Source organism: Mobula hypostoma, chromosome 1, assembly GCF_963921235.1.
Source record: "Mobula hypostoma chromosome 1, sMobHyp1.1, whole genome shotgun sequence".
Classification (NCBI taxonomy): Eukaryota; Metazoa; Chordata; class Chondrichthyes; order Myliobatiformes; family Myliobatidae; genus Mobula; species Mobula hypostoma.
The window spans coordinates 145,787,268-145,807,316 of NC_086097.1; the positions used below are offsets into that span (position 1 = coordinate 145,787,268).

At 38.9% G+C, this 20,049-nt stretch overlaps 1 protein-coding gene across 4 annotated transcripts in view; it reads right to left on the minus strand.

Annotated features, from left to right (window-relative positions):
* Positions 1–2,892: 2,892 nt before the first annotated feature.
* The window catches only part of csrnp1b (cysteine-serine-rich nuclear protein 1b), a 30,958-nt gene continuing 13,801 nt past the window's right edge, over positions 2,893–20,049 (minus strand). For 3 of the 4 annotated variants that reach the window (XM_063057513.1, XM_063057506.1, XM_063057497.1), the window contains exons 2-5: positions 16,093–16,331; positions 13,503–13,762; positions 12,622–12,918; positions 2,893–8,243 (exon numbers count right to left, since the gene is read on the minus strand). In XM_063057513.1, the coding sequence (XP_062913583.1) occupies positions 7,212–8,243; positions 12,622–12,918; positions 13,503–13,762; positions 16,093–16,306 (1,803 nt within the window). In that variant the 5' untranslated portion in view covers positions 16,307–16,331 and the 3' untranslated portion in view covers positions 2,893–7,211. Of the gene's footprint in view, positions 8,244–12,621; positions 12,919–13,502; positions 13,763–16,092; positions 16,335–20,049 lie in introns of all 4 variants that reach the window. The other variant, XM_063057519.1, reaches the window with a different exon arrangement.

The following is a 20,049-nucleotide window of genomic DNA, read 5'->3' on the forward strand; positions in this document are numbered from 1 at the left end:
AAAAACTCTGCAAATGCAAAAAGTGAAAAAATGAAATAATAATAAAAATAAATAAGGATTAAATATTGAGTAATTGAGATGAAGAGTCCTGGAAATTGAGTCTAGTTCAGTGAAGGGGTGAATGAAGTTGAGTGTAGTTATCCCCTCTGGCTCAGGAGACTGATGGTTGAGGGGTGGTAACTGTTACTGAATCTAGTGGTGTGGGTCCTCAGGCTCCTGTCCCTTCTTCCTCATGGCAACAGTGTGAAGGATCTGGTATAACTGAATTGTGCTTAATCATTTCAAATTATAGAAACTTAGTCAGCGAGGTCTATCAGCCTGTTACGTCAGTATTTTTTTTCAGGAAAAGAAAATCATTTAAATACTTGGGTCAGTCAGGATCCATGAAGAGAGAAGTTTCACATCTGTGACTTACCATTACAGGCTATTGTTTGGTGTTTACCCACAGTTCAATAGTTTATTAAAAGTTAACCATCTTAGTGTAGAGTTGCAGTCTCAAACATTTGTGGACTTGGATTACAACCATATCCACTGTTAAAATGATTCTTAATAAAGTAGTAACAGTGAAACTGGTAATATTGTTTACATAAGCAGCTAAGTATGAGGGGTCTTCACAAAGTGCCAACTATTCCAATTTATCTTGCCAGCCAGGGCCACCGTCCCCAGATCCCAGATGGTATGAAGGCAAAATAAAGAAGGATCAATGCTGAAATCATCCAGGTCCTTCCCTGATAAAATACTTGGCTTCGTCATAACCACTCCTCCCCCCAAGAATGATGATTGAGTGGTTCGCTGAGCCGTTTGAGAAGTCATCAAGGGACATCAACATAGAGCTGCATGCAGTCTCTGCAAAAAAAAGTTGCTATTTCTTTCTCTAAAGCAACTCTCAAGAAATGCAGCTTATTCAATTTCATCCTTTACAAACTTAGGTAAAAGTATTTGTAGTTTTAACAATTTTTAAAATTTTTTTTACTTTTCTTCTCAAAATAATGTGCTCTGCATTTATCAATTTATCAAATATATTCTGTATTTGTCACTGTTCCTGACCGCTAGAGATTAATGGATCATCTTTCAAAATATTACTTAACCTGCCCATATTTGGTGATATATCTAGTGTTTCCCTAATGTAGATTTAATTTTAAAAAAGGCAGAGGAACTGTTATTCGGTAAGCATGTATTGTAAACAATCAAAGCATTGTCTTTTGCTCTCGTGGCACTGTCAAAAAGGAGTGATTCTTACGCTGCTTTACACTGGCTGTAATGAACTGCCAGTTTCCGTTGTAGTTTTCAAAGAGAAGGTGGATAAATATACAGATCAAGGAAAAAAAATACAAAACCGAGAAGCACTGAAGTGTTACTAATACATTGCTCTGGTAAAGAAGCAGACCAGGAGTTACCATGATGGGCCAAGTTTCCTTCTATGTGCTAGAGCTATTCTAATTCGGTGAGCAGATTTGCTATTCTATTTCTCTATGTTATTAAAGATTGATCCTTCAATGCTTTTTCAGCATTTTGCTATGTTCCCAGGTACTGAAAGACAACATGGAAACTATTGCATTATTGGAGAAATCCTGTCCTGTAACTTTCTGCAGCTCACCAAGCATTCCCTGATAAACTTGGAAAAGGGAGCTTTTTTTTCCTTATTGTATGGCCCACTCAGCCTCATGTTTGCACATCTTCACACAATCTTCCTTCAGTGGGTTTCCAGCTGATTAGTTTGCAATTTCAATAATGGCATTAATCATTATTAAACAAGCTGATAATGGATAATCCTTTACAGTAGGCTTCAACAACTAATGTGAGTAGGGAAACATGCCATCATAGCACTTGGATACATATATCTCATCCCATAGGTTCTGTTTTCCGTGCTGATCTCCAAAGTGTTGAACAATCAAACAAAGGCCCTACAGATGGACATTAACATTCCAAGACATTGTTTGAAACTGTCTGAGATATGGTCAAAGCTGGCCAAAAAGATTCCATTTTGTTGCTATACAGGAGCACTGATTTGAAAGTGATGGTGTGCATTATAAACAGATAGACGCAAAGTGTCCAGACCAGTAAGTCGTTCAGGCTCAACAGCTGCCGTTCCAAAGTAAGCTGAGTCAGTATCAAAAGGGAGATACAGCACTGAAACTTGGCTCAGCTTCAAAGGTTAGACCTACCAGTCTCAGAGCTGGGAAAAACCAGAAAATTCATACTGCCCAGCTGGACTCTGTATTATACCCCTGGTCACATGCGCTCCAGCAATGAAATGAGAAGCTGCACTCTAGCCTGTGTCTGGCAGTCTCAAACTTATGTGTTGCAGCCAGCAACCTCCCAATTTAACCCTAGCTTAATCACAGGACAATTTACAATAACCAAGTAACCTACCAACCAGTATGCTTGGACTGTGGGAAGAAACCCGGACACCTGGTGAAAACCCACACGCTTACGGGGAGAACATAAAAACTCCTTACAGGCAGCACCAGGATTGTGGTTGCAACTCTGCAAAAATCAAGCAAGTCTACCCCTTGGTCTTTTTGGAACCCGTCATGAAATAGGGTTGGATTAGACTGCATCTACCTCTCCCAATTAATGCCCCACGAAGATCTACAAAAGTCAACCCCATCTCTAACCCACACAAAAAGTGCTGGTGAATGCAGCAGGCCAGGCAGCATCTATAGGAAGAGGTACAGTCAATGTTTCGGGCCGAGACCCTTTGTCAGGACTCTCGGCCTGAAACGCCGACTGTACCTCTTCCTATAGACGCTGCCTGGCCGGCTGCGTTCACCAGCATTTTTCGTGTGTTGCTTGAATTTCCAGCATCTGCAGATTTCTTCGTGTTTGCCCATCTCTAACCCAATGATTTCAGAAGAGAAGATAACTGGAAGGAAGAATCTTTTTCTTGCATATATAATTCTTTTATTATTTAAAAGTATGATGAAAATGGCTTCAAACGGCTTGGACGAATAGCATGGAATTCAACAACATATTTTACAGATTAAGCTAAATGCATGTGTTCATTTAAAAATAATCATTGTACCATTCTGCAAAATTATTGAAGTCTAATATATAATTTACATATCGAAGGCAAATGGGAGATGTACAGACAAATCAAATCAATACATAACATTATCTCAGTCTTGTAATAAATACCAATTTTCATATTTTTCTATGTACAAACAAGCAAAAAATGAATCATACAATGGAGTGACATTTAACGTATTTACAGACTTCTAGTGCCTTTGAAAAAGGAAATGAATTTGTTAGACACATGCAACTGAAAAGGGAAACAAAAATAAATATATATATATATATTTTGAAAGGACAGTACAGCTGCATGTTGCGTGGTCCAGAATTCTTATGCAGAGAAACTTCACTGGTGGGGGGGCACGGAAGAGGAAAATAAGTTTTGAATTGGCCACAAAGCCCTTTTCCCACATTACAAAAAAAAACTCCCTTCTCCTAGATGAACTGAAATGACAACGGAAAAGGGATAAATGAAAAATTTATCGTAACAAGCTCAAAGCAACATTAAGTGAAATTTAACTTGGATGCAAATACTTTACAGAAATGTTCAGATGATTCCAACTCACCGACAACCTTTTTAAATTAGCTTTTCAAGTCTTAAGTTTGCAACTTCAAATTTGAATATACATATAATTCAAAGATTGAATCTGCTCAATGTTTAGCCACTTTCATTCACAAAGATAAGCTTGTGCTGTTGGTGACTTGGCTAGTAGAGCTACTAGGACAGTACTCAATGCAGAGATTTATTCCCTGGGTCTATTTCTCTCTTTTCCTCATCATCATCTCTTTAAAGGGGATATTTGTGAACTTTTAAGTTGACAATGCAAGTTTATTTTTTTTATATATAACAAAGTAAAACTAAGAGAAACAAAAAGGAAAGAAACCTGAAGTATTATTAACATTACTGATTTTAATTGAAGTAAGGTAGAAATGACACATGTTTTGTGTTTAACGCTATTGAATTTATTCCTGCTACCTTGCTTGCAAAAGAACACAGGGTGACTTTGTGGGTATTCATAAAGCACTGGGAACGTGCCAATTGTTGTCCCTCATGTAAAAATTAACTCCTGTCACTTTCAAAACTTGAGAGAAGGGCTATTGCACACACCAGTTATTTTCTAAAACTGACTAGTGCAAAATACCAGGGAGATGGAGCATAGAAAAAAAAGGAAAAAAATAGACATTTAAAAATCATCAGGAGAGCTCTTTGGAAATATAAGTCAATAACATTAATTTAATTTTTTAAAAAAATTGCCAGTTTGGTTATTCCAACTTTTGGCTCTTATTGTTAATATTCTAATTTGCCCCTCTGCTAATAAAACATTTATAGTTCCTCTGCATAGTTGCACAGGGCTGAACCCATGTATGCCACTTCCTCACAGAATTTCAATAAATTATATACTGTAAAGCTTAACAAAAAATTAGCTACTTCGCAGATTTTTTTTAAATAACGCAAGATTTTAAATCGCTAGCACCTTTAGAGCTACAAACTTCAAGCCAAAAATACAGCCCAAAAACATTAAATGTTTGAATGCAATCCACATTTTTTTCTTTAAAAATATTATTTCCTACCAGAAGGTACTTCTCAAATCTTTTGTGGAGATCTTGGAGAAAAGCCACAAACTCAGGCTGGAGCAATACTGTCACTAGGATTTGGTAGGAAATATTTGCATCAGATGGCACTCAAGCAGCATCAACAGTTTTGCTTTTATGAATTTAGCTTGTGTGTGGACATCACAGGGCTGTAGAAAACGTTAGAAAGAAGATTGGTGATTTCTTCTTCAACAATCCTGGTGGCTGCAGGACCATTTTCAGGTGATGAAGTTAAAGGTGTTTGGGGGTGGAGTGCATGGTGACAATTACAACAGGCAGCTGGATATGCTGTTTTGTTCTCCTTTGCATTGTGGGGCTCAGACTAGTGACAGTGTTGCTCAAGCAAACACTTAGCAATTATAACAGTGTGTGATCAGAGGGATCAGTGCTACGGAAAGGCTGTATTGCACTTCCATTGTTTCATTATTAAACCACAGTGCTTCTTGCAGTACTGCATGTACAAAAATAAATAAATACAGAAGTACAAAATAAATAAAAACTGCACATGTAATACTCTAGGTACAGTATTACAAAAAAGTTACTCATTAACCTCCTGTTAATACCTTGTCTCAGGTTGGCTTTATCAATGTACTTTGTACTTACAAATCATGATTTGTTGGGCTCAGCTGTAGTTAAAACTTTGCATAGTAAGTCAGTTCATTTGTGAATTAACCCTTTATTATTCAAAGTGTCTTAGAGGCTGTGAATATTAGAAATCCCACCTTTAAAAAAAACACAAAATGCTAAAAAAAAATGCAAAACAGCATTGTTAAAGTGATTGTTAAATTGTGAAATCCTTCATTGAAGGCTTACATTTAACATTCATACCAATAGATCTCCAGTGCACTTTCAGCATTTTCTGTTTTAGAGTGCTTGATCTAAAATATACAAATTTATTGTCTGCTGGTCTCTTCTTGTCTGAGAATGCGGAGGGCCAATCCTATTCCATCGTGAAACACGAAAAGAATCCAGTAATTATAAAATTTTTATTTTTTAAAATTTCCATGTTCTATTGATCCAGTGAATGAGACAGGAAATGAGCAGCCAACAGACTGCTGGACAAAGAGAAGTTGTCTAAAACAATACATTGGAAGGTTGGCACAGTATCAGTGCTCTCAGCACTTGATGCAACCAGCACTGTTTGATTAAGGGCGAGAAGTTGCCAACCCTATTTTTTTGGTAATGGCCTCTAACCATCTTGAAGTCAAATTGCAGTCTTTACCTTTTACAATCTGGGTTCAAACGTGTAAGGTTGGGAATTATAGCCCTGAAGGGAAATCAGAATCTGCTTTGACCTTGCACTAGTGTATCCTCTACTAGTACTGTAGTGAACCATGAATTTCTTAGTTCATTTCCAACCATGCCAGCTCATCTACCCGATTAATTTCCTCCTTAATTCTGCAACCCTTTCACCAGTTTAGAGCTTAAAAATCACACACAAGCTTTTTCGCCAAGATGTAGTTATCTGATTAATTTTTCTCAATCTGTCAAATTTCACCTGATAATGCACCTGTGAAATACCCAAGATGTTTTCAATGTTGAAGGCACTATATAAATGCAAATTGTGTCACTGAAATCGCCTCAATCTGTACTGCTGTGGTGCTCTGTTACAGCTCTCACCATGAGCTAAAGGGAATACTTTTTCCACTTAGAAAACTTTTTCTACCCCACCCACTAAAGCAGGTGTGAACCAATTCATATGCTTCAACCTATATGTGTAAATAGTACGATGGGGGCTCCCAACAGGATAGTGTATCAATATATTGTTGCTAAACCAGTCACACTGGAAATAACAAAGTTTAAGTCTGTTTTAATTAATCTCAGCCACGATACGGGTAGCCACTAAGCTGCTTCTCTGGGCTTCAGATATAGTGGCTGGTATGAAATCAGCCAAGGCATCCACTTTCAATGCCAGTACCTTCACTGGAGAGAACAATTGTGTGCCAGGCTTGTCTAGCTAAAACATAATTTCATGAAATAAGTATTGGAATGAGATTAAAAAGATCAAGCAGCAACATGGAACCGATGTCTAGAATGGGCTACTGACTTCAGAATTGAAAGTGGGATGCAGAAGTAACAGAAGATGGCACATAGTTCAGGAATGGTGATTATCACAATGGTGACACTTTGAACAGGGCTGGTCACAAAGACATCAAGTTATCATTGGCCGAATCATTTTATCTGTCAGATATCCATTGATAAAGAAGCCAAACAAGCAAACTTCTTCCATTTTTGCTTTAATTGCTACCTGCCTCACTCCTCACTAAAGTACCACAGATACTTGGCATTGATGAATCATTATTAGAACAGCCAAATACCTTTCTGGTTTCAACAATATCTAGTTTTCTCAAAAAAAAAACATCACCTGATGGTCAGGAGTCTCTCTCCCATTGTCCAAGATGATTTTTTTTTTGCCATTTGTGGTCTCACAGATTCTGAGGTGAATATAATTGAGGGCTAATTAGTGGAGAAAAATTCCCTGACATTTTAATCAATTGAGTTACCACCCCGTCCCCCAAAAATACATCAGTTATTTCATTAAGGTATCTTTTATACTTCTAGAAGAATTGAAGGATCTTGGAACCAGTCGTTTCAATAACCCAAAGTCAAACCTTCACAGTTTCCATGATGGAGGTTTTGATGGCTTCTTCAAGATGTTGACTGTCAGGGAAAGGTGTGGGAGGCTCTGGGAACGAGTCTGCTGTGATTGGCTCTGTTAAACCAATAAGAGACTCTAGGAAACAACTACCAGAGTCAGTAGCTTGGGAGAAACTAGGAAACCCAGGAAACTGAAATTGGAGTGTTGGACAATTATCTATACTTTCATAGTCTTTCTGAGAGTTGTGAAATGATCCGTAGTTGAATTCTGAGAATGACTGGAAAAACTCAAAAGAGTCAGTTGATAAGCTGAGGTCAGTATAGCTTTTTGAGCTCTGTTCTGGGCAGTGAGAAGCAGGACATGCTTGGTTGTTGCCTTGCATTGGAGCTGTATCACCCAAGGGGAAACTCCCCTCTTGATTGGCATTCTCATCCAAACTGGACAAGTGATTAGTGTAAAACTCAGCACTGAACTTTGAGCTTCCCATGCCACTGTGTTGATCACCAGTCTCGCAGAAAAAATCAGAAGGGCTGAAGTAAGGAAATCCATCCCGGTTGTCGGTATCATTACCACACTCATTGTCAGAATCATTAAAGTGAAGTATCCGAGCTAGGCCATCATCATCTATGCCCGCAGTCTGACGAGACTGCGGTCCATTATCCAAGAAGTGGTCATCAGCTCCCTCATCTGCCTCCTCACTGTAACTCGATGAAGTGGAGTCTGTCATGTCACTGCTACAGCTGTTTTCCTCGCTGTCATCAGACTCCTCACTGTACTGAAAGGCTGGTGTTACAGAGGCACTTCTGTCTTGAAACATGTTTTTGTCTGCTGAGTAACCACAATGTTGTGAGTTCTCCAAGAGTGGCGTCTCCAACTCTCCATTCTTATTCACACTGTCTACTTGCCGTGTCTCCAAGTCCAGCTTCATGATGGTATGGATGAAGTGCGTCTGTACTCTAGCAGAGTTGAACTCTATCCTGCCCATGGTATTACCACAACCATCCTTCGTACATCCACAGGGAAAGGACATACGATCCATCTGTCACAACACAAAAGAACACAGAATTATTATTTAGAAACATCCACTAAGATAAAACAAGAGTAGGCCATTCAAGCCCAAGCTGGGGGGACATTCAGAAACCATTACTTATCTATAGTATATCTTAATGGTTCCATCTGGATTCATGTTGGACAAAGTTATAAATGGGTAATTTAAATTCTAAAGGTGCTGTCGAATGAGATGTCTTCATGGAAGAGTGCAGCACAACAACAAGCCCTTCAGTCCATGATGCCTGTGCCAAATGTGATGATAATTTAAACCTGAACATTCACCTTCACTGGTCAGGTATCTGTCTAACAGCTGCTATTGTAACTGCTTTCACCACCTCTGGTTCCAGACACCTAGTGTGGGGCAGGGAGAAGTTTGTTTCATAGGTACTCTTTAAAACTTCTCCCCCTCTCACTTCAAAGCTACGCTCTCTAGTCTTGATATTTCTACCCTAGGAAAAAGGGTACAACTAGCAACCTTACTATGCCTTGCTTCCTGTCTATTCTCCCCAGTGAAATGTATCCTTTTCTTACTTTGTGAATTGTACAGTGGAGGAGACATTTGATGGGACTAGGAAATGTTTTCTCAATAAAACCAGTAATTTTACAGAAATCTGGTGTTACATAGGAAGGCAACAAAGAGGTAATGAAAACAATTTGGAATATAAATATTGGTCTTTATTTCAAGAAGGGTGCAGTATAAAGTTAGGTCCTAACTAGGATCTAACTAAAGTTAGGAGGTTCTTGCTACATCCTTGGTGAAAACATACCTTGAACACGGAATTTTGGAACACTTAAATAAGGAAGGACAAATCTCTTTGTAGATGGTGCAGACAATGTTTGCTAGAGATTTGATTCCTGGGCTGAAAGAGTGTCCTTTATGGAAAAAACTGAGGTAGATTGAAACTATGCGCCTCGGTTAGAAGAGTGATCTCATTGAAACACAAAAGATTTTGATGAGTGCTTGACCAGAGTTTGTGCTGAGGAAGTTTCCTCTGGTGGGAGAAATTAGATCATTGTCACAGAGGTGAAGAGGCTATACCCCCAAACCCCATTTTTGAGGATTTTAACTTTTTGGGATTCTCTATCCCAGAGATCTCTGCAATATTCAAGATAATATTATTTCTGGACACACAAGAAACTTCTGATGCTGGAATCTGAAACGACAAATATCTGTTGGAGCAATTCAGTGGTGGGGGTGGGGTGGAGGAGGGAGGGAATAGTTAAAACATTTCTGGACTACAGAGGAATAAATGATTGGGGGAAATCAGGCAAGGGGAACCAACACCAAGATCAAACCAACCATGATCATGTAAATAGCACAGCAGGCTCATGAGATGGATAACCTATTCACACTCCTACTACTAGCTCTATGTTTATATTCATGCTGCTGGAAGGTAAGGAAGGAAAAAGTTGAATCTGTAAAGAAAAAGCAAGGAAAAATGCTGCCACTACTTCTCTGTATGACACACAAAAATATAGCAACAGTTTTTTTTGGGATACCTGGAGTAAAAATTGGAGTTTGAAATAATCATTTTCAATGACTCTAAGACATTTGTTACAATTTATGATTTGAAGCAGCGAATTGTAGGGAATGAAAATATAGCATAGTGCACAAAATAAACTCATTACTTTGCCCTCTTAAAATGCAGATGGTAAGGAAATTCTGGCTATCCCCCTTACTGTGGACAATTGATTTGTTCATTCATAACAACAGGGCAGAGGTTCACAATCCAGAATCCGTGGTGACTTCAAATTCTGAAAAAACTTTAGTCCATACAAAACTATTACATATTACTGCAGTAATGGTAGTGTAGTGATTATCTACCGGATCAATAACATGGGGAGACGAAGTTCAAATGGTAATTTAATAATCTGGACTCAGTTTAAAACAAATTGTGAAAGAATGGCATCAGTAAAAATGAGCAAAATCATACTGTACAACTCCAACTGTTGATTTAATGTCCATTAGGGAAGAAAAGTTCCCATCTTTACAGTGTCTAGCCTGTGCATCAGTTTCCCTCCAACCTATTTGATTACTTACTGGTCTTTTGAGTAACCAAGTCAGACACTCAGCTATATCGTATTACTCTAAAGCTATCAATCTTTTAGGAGAACTATTTCACTTAAAGTAACAGGGAAAGCTTTTACATTCGTCTTACCAATGAAAGCATGTGCATAACTTCTACCCCAGCATGACTGTCAGTTATTTTGCAAGGAAGTGAAATTTGTTTGCAATGAGAAAATCCACACAATCATAAGATAAAAAATGAATAGTTAATCTAGACTGCAGTGTTTGAAATTTGAAACAAAAACTTTCAGTGAACCATTTTGCATCTTTGAAGAAAGAAGCAGAGTTAATTGAAGGTCATGATCCTAAAATGCTGACTCTTTTTCTTTCTTTATAGACAATGCCAGACCTGCTGAATGTTTCCAGCATTTTCTGTTTCAAACCAGCTAATTTGTTTTTGCTGTACCATGTTGGCCAAAGCAAAATTCTTTACTCTTTCAAAAATAGTGTCACAAAGTCTTTTAGCAGACTCATCCAAACAGGAGGAGCACTGTTTCACTGTTAAACACGTAGGCAACACATCCATTAAGTACTATACACTATTATCAACTCTGTACTGGGTTATCCTTGGGTATCTGGATTAGTGAGTCAAAATACAAAACTCCACATCATAAATAGTGCTCTTACTCAGGCAAGACACTAAATGGACTTTGAACTACAGCAAAGCTCCTGTTTCTGCCTTCGGTTGCTACCTGCATTCTGAGTATGCTGTAAATACTTTACTTAATAAAGAACTGTCTAATTTGATAAGCTTTTCATTGCCCTCAATGAAGTTAGAATAGCCAATATCACGGCTTTGTTTGTTTGTCAAAATGGATTTTGAACTGCAGAGGGCCAGAAAGTTTTTTTAAAATCCAATTTTCAATCTCAGGATTTGTGTCACTTTAGCTTGCTTTGCAGCACTCATTTCCATTTCAAAAATCAAAACATTATATAAGGATTGAATGAGATCAAAGCTGACAATTTACTACTGTATTGTGAGGCAATGAGCACTTTGCAGTAGACCTTAAAATTTAATGTGTCTTTAAAAGATCTTATGGCTCCATAGGAGTTGCACTTACTGAACAATATTCACTTAGATTGATCTGGCCAAATTAAGTGCATAGAAATAGAAGTAAAGCAGCAAATCTCTTTTGTGCATCCCAACAATTTATTAGATCTACAGCAAATCTAATGCATCTCAAGGGCAACTGTACCTTACTACATCTTGTAGGTATTTGCTGTGTACAAATTTACTCAGGTAATCAATCTTCAGGTCATTGTGTAAAGAGTCTGAAAGTATTTCAGGGGCACGATGAGGTACACATAGGTGTAGTCTTTTGCACAGCTATAATTGCTACGCAGTTTAAGTTCAAACCAACGGACACATTTGCTACTTACAGTGATAATTTAAAAAATCCTTAAGCCACATATTGTAAAACAGATTTTTTTAAACTACCTGTTAAAATAAAGAGCTGTTATTGCAAGTCATATTATTCAGCAAACACCAGAGACGTCTATTTTTTAAAATCTGTCTCCACAAAATTAAACATTTCAGATCTGGAACAGAGAGACTGATCTGCAGTTCGATAAAATATGCCAGACATCAACAGGGGAGACTATGTGCTGTATGTTGATAAATCTACAGTATCACAGCCTTTTGATTTTATTTATGACTTAATCGTTGGAAGTGAAGCTAACCCTAGCCTGCAATTTAGGATTTACAATTTGTAAGAGTTACTGTGAAATCAGTGCCTGTTTTACAAGCACTGATTCCCATTTACAACTGTGTAATTAAGATTCTAGCTTCATAGCAAGGGTAGGAAAGCTCAAATAGGTTTCTTTCCCCCCTCTGGAGCCAACAAGCTTGCTGAGCAAGCAGTCTGAATCTACTGGGAATGAAAGAGAAAAACAATACCATTCTTTCTTGAAGGCCAAATATTGATAGATGCATTCAACAAAAATAATTCTAGGGATGTAATGCTAATACCCCCCCCCCCCCATGTTAAATTAGAGTTGAGCTACGTAGTTGAGCTTCTTTTCAAAGATGCAGACAGTCAGAGATCGACATACAAGAGAAACATTTTGACAGGCCAAGAGGCAGACACCGAGTCAGAACAAGCGATTTGGTTGCCATCACAGCCAGAGTCAATAGTTTTCAGCTTTGATTTAAAAATAAATGAAACATGGAAAGGAAGACTTAAAACAGCTGTTGAAGATCGGTAATTCTACTGAAGGTAACCAAACAGTAATGCCACACAAGTAAACATACAGGATTCTCTAGTACAAGCTGAGCAATTACAATCTGCCACTAACTTACTTGGCACTTAATTCCAGCCAGGCTACAGCTGCAAGCCTCTGGCTCACAGAAGCCCTTGCAGTCACAACCACAGTCCTCACGTGACATCCTGATTGCATTCAACTCCCGCTTTTCCTCACGGTCAATCTTCTTTACTCCAGCTGCTTTTAGCATTGAATGCCGTTTCTTGGCTGGGTACGGCTGTGGAAAGAAGCTACTGTCGAGCTCCACCTCGCCAACATCGATATCATCATCCGAAATGTCGTCAACGGTGAGCCGGTCAGCCTCTTCAGAGTCAGCGGTACCATTCTTAGTCAACTGGTACGTGCAAGAAAGAAAACTTCTGTTATTTTACAACACTTAAACAGTGCTCTTATCGTGCTACGTTATGACCAATACAGTGCAGGGGAGTACATGCCACAAACTTCATTGTGGCCCTTTAGATTAAGGAAATTTGCACTTTAAAGGATCATAAACCCAGAAAAAATAATGAGATACAGCACAAAATTTCCTTTTGCAGAACTTGTGTGAAAAAATAAAGATTTATTTTACTTCAACTGAAATGCATGCTCAGATGTTATGGATTTAGGGTTTTTTAAAAAAAAGATATGGACCATTTTTCGAGGAATTCAATTGCGAAATGGTGACCCTGACCCCAGTAGCATGGGGCTTGCTTGTGCATGGAGTCATGGAGTCAAATTCCAAAGCTCCACACTTTGCTTCCACTCAGCACCTTGTGACTAGTTTCAGCTCTGAAGTAATTCCTATCAGAATTTCTAAACACAAGATGGAGGAAAGTGAAAGTGATATGTGCCGTCGGGAACTGAAAGCACACAACCTCTCGATAGTAGTTCCAAACTTATCCATTGCTAACCCTCTTAGAAAGTCTAAGCTTTTTGTACCTGTAGCTTTAGTGAATTCAGCTTCTGTTCTTTCAAGAGTTCCTTGATTTTCTCGGAGCGAACTTGCTCCTGTTCTTTGGCAAACTCTGCCAACGTGTACTGCCGGCACGAGCTGTGCTTGCTGGCCATGCCCAGGGTGCAGCCACCTTGGCTTGGAACACTGGTGAACCCCTGACACCGTGCAAAATAAAACACGACGACACGATCAAACTGGACATGGTTCTTTCTTGTGCGTTTAGCTTTCTTCAGGATGGGCATAGCTGCAACAAAAAAGTGGAAAAAGACACATTAATTACAGTTTTATCACCCATCAGATTGCAATACAAGAAGGAATGTACCCTTGTTTAGTGTATGGGAAGAAATAAACTCAAATTGCAATTGAATCATGATCCCTGGTACAATGCAAGGGGAAAAAACTGGACTATCTCTGCTTAGTAAGATCACTACATAATAATTAGCTAGATCCGAAGTTTCCCAGCCTTTTCTTTATGCCATCGACCCCTACCATTAGCTGAGGGCTCTGTGGACTCCAGGTTGGGAACCCCTGGGCTAGGTGATTTTTTTTTTTGCTGCTGGCCAAAAGACAAATGTTAGGAAATCCCTAGAATACCTGCAGCATCCTATGTCAACTCTTGAAGGGAAATGGGTCTGCTGTCTCGTGTAAGCTGCCATTTCTGATAGCATCACCCATCCACAGTACTGCTCTGATCCATCAATCAGCCTGATTAACATGCTCTTCTCTGGAGGGGTACTTGAATTGGTGTCTGACAGACAATTGGCAAGAATGCTGAGGCCAAATTGAAAAATTATTTCCTTCAAAGATGTGCAAGTTTTTCCTGTCTCCTTAACTTGACAATGAACTTAAGCATCAGTATGGGGGCGGGGGGGGGGGAAGAAGAGGAGGGGTGTCCAATTAATATTATAACTGTGCTTCATATCAGAAGCTGCTCACTGTCTGCTGTGAGATTGTACTTTCAGAATCGGTGCTTGTTGATCCTCTACAAATGATGGTAGCTCACCAGGATAATACAGAATAAATAAATCTCCTATATAAACCCAAGGCAAGAAACAAAAAAGGATGAATGAAAACCAAAAATGATCAACATAAAAAAGTGATTTCAACATTTTTCTCCCCCCAAAAAAAAATACCAATGTGAAAAATGGGAAACTGGACACGTGGAGCCTCAGCACATAAAATAATACTGAACAAATGGCTAACTGCAATTATATTTCCTGTCAGGTTTCTTGTTTTTGAGGCACTCATATGCCATGCTGTCTTTTGAAGACAAATTTACACATCTCAGTGCTATCTTAAGCAGAATATTAGGCTCAAGGCTCATTGTGTTATTGCAGGAATGCTTTTTTTTCCTGTGGCAGTAACACAACATGGTCTATTACTTTTATACATTACTACATTAACTATTGATTCTGCACAATACAGTATACAGAGAATTCTCAGATCACCAGTACACATGGCACGTACAGATCCACCAAGTTACAACAGAGTTCCAACCACGTGAACTGTTCATAACCCTAGTTTGCAATTGGAAATGTGGCCATGAATATAGTTCACATGTAGCAGGAGATTCCTGCAGCCTCACAGAGGCCAGCAAATCCATCCCGGTGTTCTCCTGAAGCTCGTTTTGTAGGTCCTGGCTGGGTGCAAGTCAGGTGTTTATAAGTTGGGAAGGACCTGTACAATCCCACATTTAGTAAACCTCATGTTTCTCCTGCTTAAATCAACTAACTATGCAGATTTTTCTATTCCCTACTAATTGACCGCCGAATTGTCAATTTAGTTTCAGGGATTAGTTGCCATAATGAATGTCTAACCTTGAATATGATAGCATACACCTTCATAATGGGAAGGGAAGCAAGAATGATTCACAGCACAAATTCCCACCATTTAAAGTGAGAGTGATACTATCAGTATTTGTCAGAAACCATGGGTTTTAAATGATAATACTTGAAAGTCTTGTATCAGCACATCAGGCCTTGGTCTCAATGCTCAGTGAACAGTGAAGAACAATAAAGAATGGGAATCTAACTGTACAAAATGATGAAGCTTCTGCCGAACGTTGTACAAGATCACAGTCAGTCCCATTTACTGGCTTTCCTCATAGCTTTGTATTTTATTCACCTTTAAAGGTAGTTGTCCACTTCCAATTTGCAAGCCATGATTAATCTACTTCACTCTGTCAGACAACAAACTCTAGATCATAAATATTCACAAAGATGATTTTCGTGTCATCCTTAGTTCTTTTGTGAATGATATATCTACATCTTCTCGTACTCAGACCTTTGAGCAACAGGAGCAGTTTCTCTTCATTCAGTTTAGGCCCTTGATGAATTTTAACACTTTCTAAAATTATTTAATGCCACAAATCATGGCTGAAATGGGTAGGAAATAATTTGAACAATTAGTGATATTATGACACTAGAAGAGAAAAGTAGAGAGGTAAACAGCTCAGTTTTAAAGGATCCCAAGAATAGCTAAACTCATGATAAAGAGAACATGTCGCATCCTGGACTGTACAGTATCTTGCAATGAGCTCCCTAACAATGATTAAGAATTTATTTCGGTACTTACGGGTAAAAGGCGTTGAAGGGAAAGCTGTAGCATGTCTAGATGTCCACGTTTCATCACAACAGCTGTCATCATCAGAGTCCCAGGAGGACAAAGAGCAAGAAGTTGTGGAGGAAGATGAAGAAGAGGGCGAGTTGGAGGCTGATGAAGGAGATGACGAGGAGTAACAAGGATCACCCTCCACTTCTTCAAACTTTCGTTTCAGAAGTCCACTCATGGCAAAATATGGTTGGGTCACACTTCTGCTTAAAAGAATATCAAGAAAAGAAAAATGCATTTAAATTATTTTCACAATTCACATGCTTCCGCAAAATTTTCATTTAAGAATAACCTTTCCAAAGTGTCTCATTTGCAGCTTAAGACTTACGATCTGATTTCAATGATTTACTGTATATTTAATAACAGCTTTGAGGGACACTTTGACATTTAGCAATTTGTGCCTTTAAATTGTGAATGAAAAATGGGTGGGGAAGTGAACTGAACACTGGAAGCAAGTTCTCATTTTGCTTTCACTGTTGAATAAGCCTCCTCATTCAACAAAGGGGCTAGTAGGTCATTGGTTATGTCATGCCAGTGGTCAGAACTAATAACCCAAAGAATGTCTGTTCAAGTTCCACAAAAGGCAGTTTAATAAAGCGCATTTTATAAAATACCTGGAGATGAAAACATGGTATCATTCAAAAAGTGAAATCAAAGCTACAGCACTGATTATAATCCAATCGATTGACTGACCTATTACTTTTAGGGAACAAAAGGTGCCAGTTCCACCTAGTCCTGTCCACACAACTTCAACCCTGGAAAATCTCATCACAGCAAGCCACTTAATGATTATCAAATCACTACTTTGAAAGATGATTAGCTGATAGGGAAGCAAGGCACAGGCACTAATTGCAGCTTCACCAATAGTGTTCACAACCGCAAATGAATAAAACAAAGGTGTTGTCATGAGGGAACTGAGGTATTTTACACAGGTTAGAATGGACATGGGACAAAAGGATCAGACTTTTTACAGGCCCACTTATCTGAAGGCTGAAGAAAGCAAAAATCCAGCAGTAATATTATACCCAAAATTAATTTTAAAATGCCTATATATTCTGGCAAGATGCTATTTATTTGACGAAAGAAAATTCCTATTGAGGACATGCTGTTAGATTTCAAATTCCTCAATCCTAACATAAGAAAAATTACATTCTAACCTTTTCATTCATATCCCCTAATTTGCCTGATTGCTGAGTAAAGAGTTTAGGTACAGCCACAAAGTTCCATGTCCTAGAGTCAGATGGGGAAGCTGAAATTAGAGGAGCAATGGGTGGGGGACGTTGATTGAGGAAGATGCTGGTTCTAGCTGTTCCCTCCTTGTTAAGAATGGGAAATGTTCTCGAACTTATTTTAAGACTATCAGTCAAAAGAATGGTGAAATCAACTCCAGTGTTCTAATCATGGAGGAGATCAGTCATGGGCCACAGCTGTGATTTTTGTTCTCTTATCAGGCAACAAGCCACAGGGAACTTGTGTGTTTTTTTAGTTTTTTTTAATGGTTTTGGATGTGGCAGTGTGTTTTCCTCTCCAAGTATTCTGAAATTTTTGTAGCAATGGAATGCAGCATCTGATTTACACACAGCATGTCGTATAAAGAACAGCCAGATAACATGATGCATTTGGCAGATAAATATCAGCCAGGCTAAAGGTTCAGATGATACCTTTGCAAAACACCATTGTAAAGACGTTACTAAATAGGAATAGAATCTCATTTCAGCTCCCAGCCAGTTGCAATATTACTCAATATTTATAGAAACATAGAAAACCTACAGCACAATACAGGCCCTTCGGCCCACAATGCTGCGCCGAACATATCCAAACCTTAGAAATTACCTACGGTTACCCATAGCCCTCTATTTTTCTGAGCTCCATGTACCTGTCCAGGAGTCTCTTAAAAGTCCCTATCGTATCTGCCTCCACCACCATTGCCAGCAGCCAATTCCATGCACTCACCACTCTCTGCGTAAAAAACTTACCCCTGACATCTCCTCTGTACCTACTTCCAAGCACCTTAAAACTGTGCCCTCTCGTGCTAGCTATTTCAGCCCTGGGAAAAAGCCTCTGACTATCCACACGATCAATGCCACTCAACATCTGATACACACAATCTTTCTGTTAAAATCTATATTAATTACACCATCAGCTCTCAGTAATGACTGGGAATACAAGTAAGTAAATCAAAAATTAAACTGCCTGCTTTCTGAGAACTGAAGTAAAATATCTCTTACATCTGAAATCTATTCATTCTCTGCTACATGCCTGATAGGGAAAGAATCAGGATGTGGCACCAAGTCATTCAGACTAAAAGATCCTAGAGTCATTTTCTGATGTGCACTGAATTAGCCCTCATCGGGAGAAGAGGGAAGGGACTGATGGCCAGAAACACGTCAGGTATAACTGTCTATGACTTGGATAAAAACAAAAACCAGCTGAAGATCCTGGTCAGTTTCTGCTGCTCAGTGGAATCATAGTAGATGTGGCTGCGATTGCTCCCAGTAAACGAATGGCCAGGGTTTACGTACAGATAACAAGCAAGAGCAATCGATAATAATGCAGATCAGCTTCTAGCTGGGGAGTAAAAACAGATAAAGTTCAAAGTAAATGTATTCCCAAAGAAACATATGTCACCATATACGACCCCGAGATTCATTTTCTTGCAGGCATTCACAGTAAATACAAAGAAACACAATAGAATAAATGGAAAAAACAAATGAGCAAAAAGGGAAAAAACTAAACAAAATAATAATAATAAATAAGGAATAACTATCAAGAACACGAGTTTAAGAGTCCTTGAAAGTGAGTCTATAGTTTGTGAGATAAGTGTGGGGGGTGAGAGAAGTTGAGTGTAGTTATCCTCTCTGGTTCAAGAACCTGATGGTTGAGGAACATTAACTGTTCCTGCACCCAGTGGTGTGGGACCTGGGGCTTCTGCACCTCCTTTCTGACTCAGCAATGAATAGAGTGCATGACCTGGATGTCGGGGGTCCTTGATGATTGATGTTGCATTCCTGCAACAGTGCTCCTTGGAGATGTGCTCAGTGGTGGGCAGGGTTTTACCTGTGATGGACTGGGCCGTATCCGTTGGTTTTTGTAGGCTTTTCTGTTTACGGGCATCAGTGTTTCTGAGTCTGTGAAGATCATTGGTAAATGGGTATTTTCATATAAATCAGGTATGACTTCTCTTGGCATCAGGTTGTTGCATTGATGTGTTTCACAAAGATAGGGGTGGGAGGTCTGAGGCACTGAGTTTTTGCTGTATGCATTTCCTTCTTCAAAGCATATTAACAGTTAATTATGCAATGAAGTCAGGTGACCCCTTTATCGGCCAAGCCACGTGGGCGTGCAGCTTCCCTCACCTCAAATGGTTACAGCCTTTCCACAATCACCTTTTCTTCTTGATATCAGCACACATTTGATCAGATTTACCGATTTCAGCTAAGTTACAGACCTGTAACTTAATAGCTGAAAGGGATAATTCCTTAAAACATTGTAGTCTATGCTGAAAATTTTCTCAGTGCCATTAGATAGGAACGTCTTGGATTTGATCCAAAGTTAAAGGTTCAGCAGTACACAAAGTCATATCATGGAAATATATACTGGACTTTACGGGAACTTGAATGTGCACAAAGTAATCTGAGAATAAGTACACATAAACAACAACTTACTCAAGAGTCACTGTGGGACCGGGAATTTACTACACATGACTCAGTAGAGTATACTCGTAACCCAGATGATTTGTATTCCCTCCACCAGCGTGATTCTGCAAACTTTGCAGCAAGTATGTGGGTGGAAATGCCTGTCAATGGAAACACGTCTAAGCTATTCCTGCAAGATCTCATTATGATTCACGCCTTGTATATGTGGCAACATTTACTCGAGCAAAATTAAACACGAGTCTACTAATGATGTGATGATCACGGC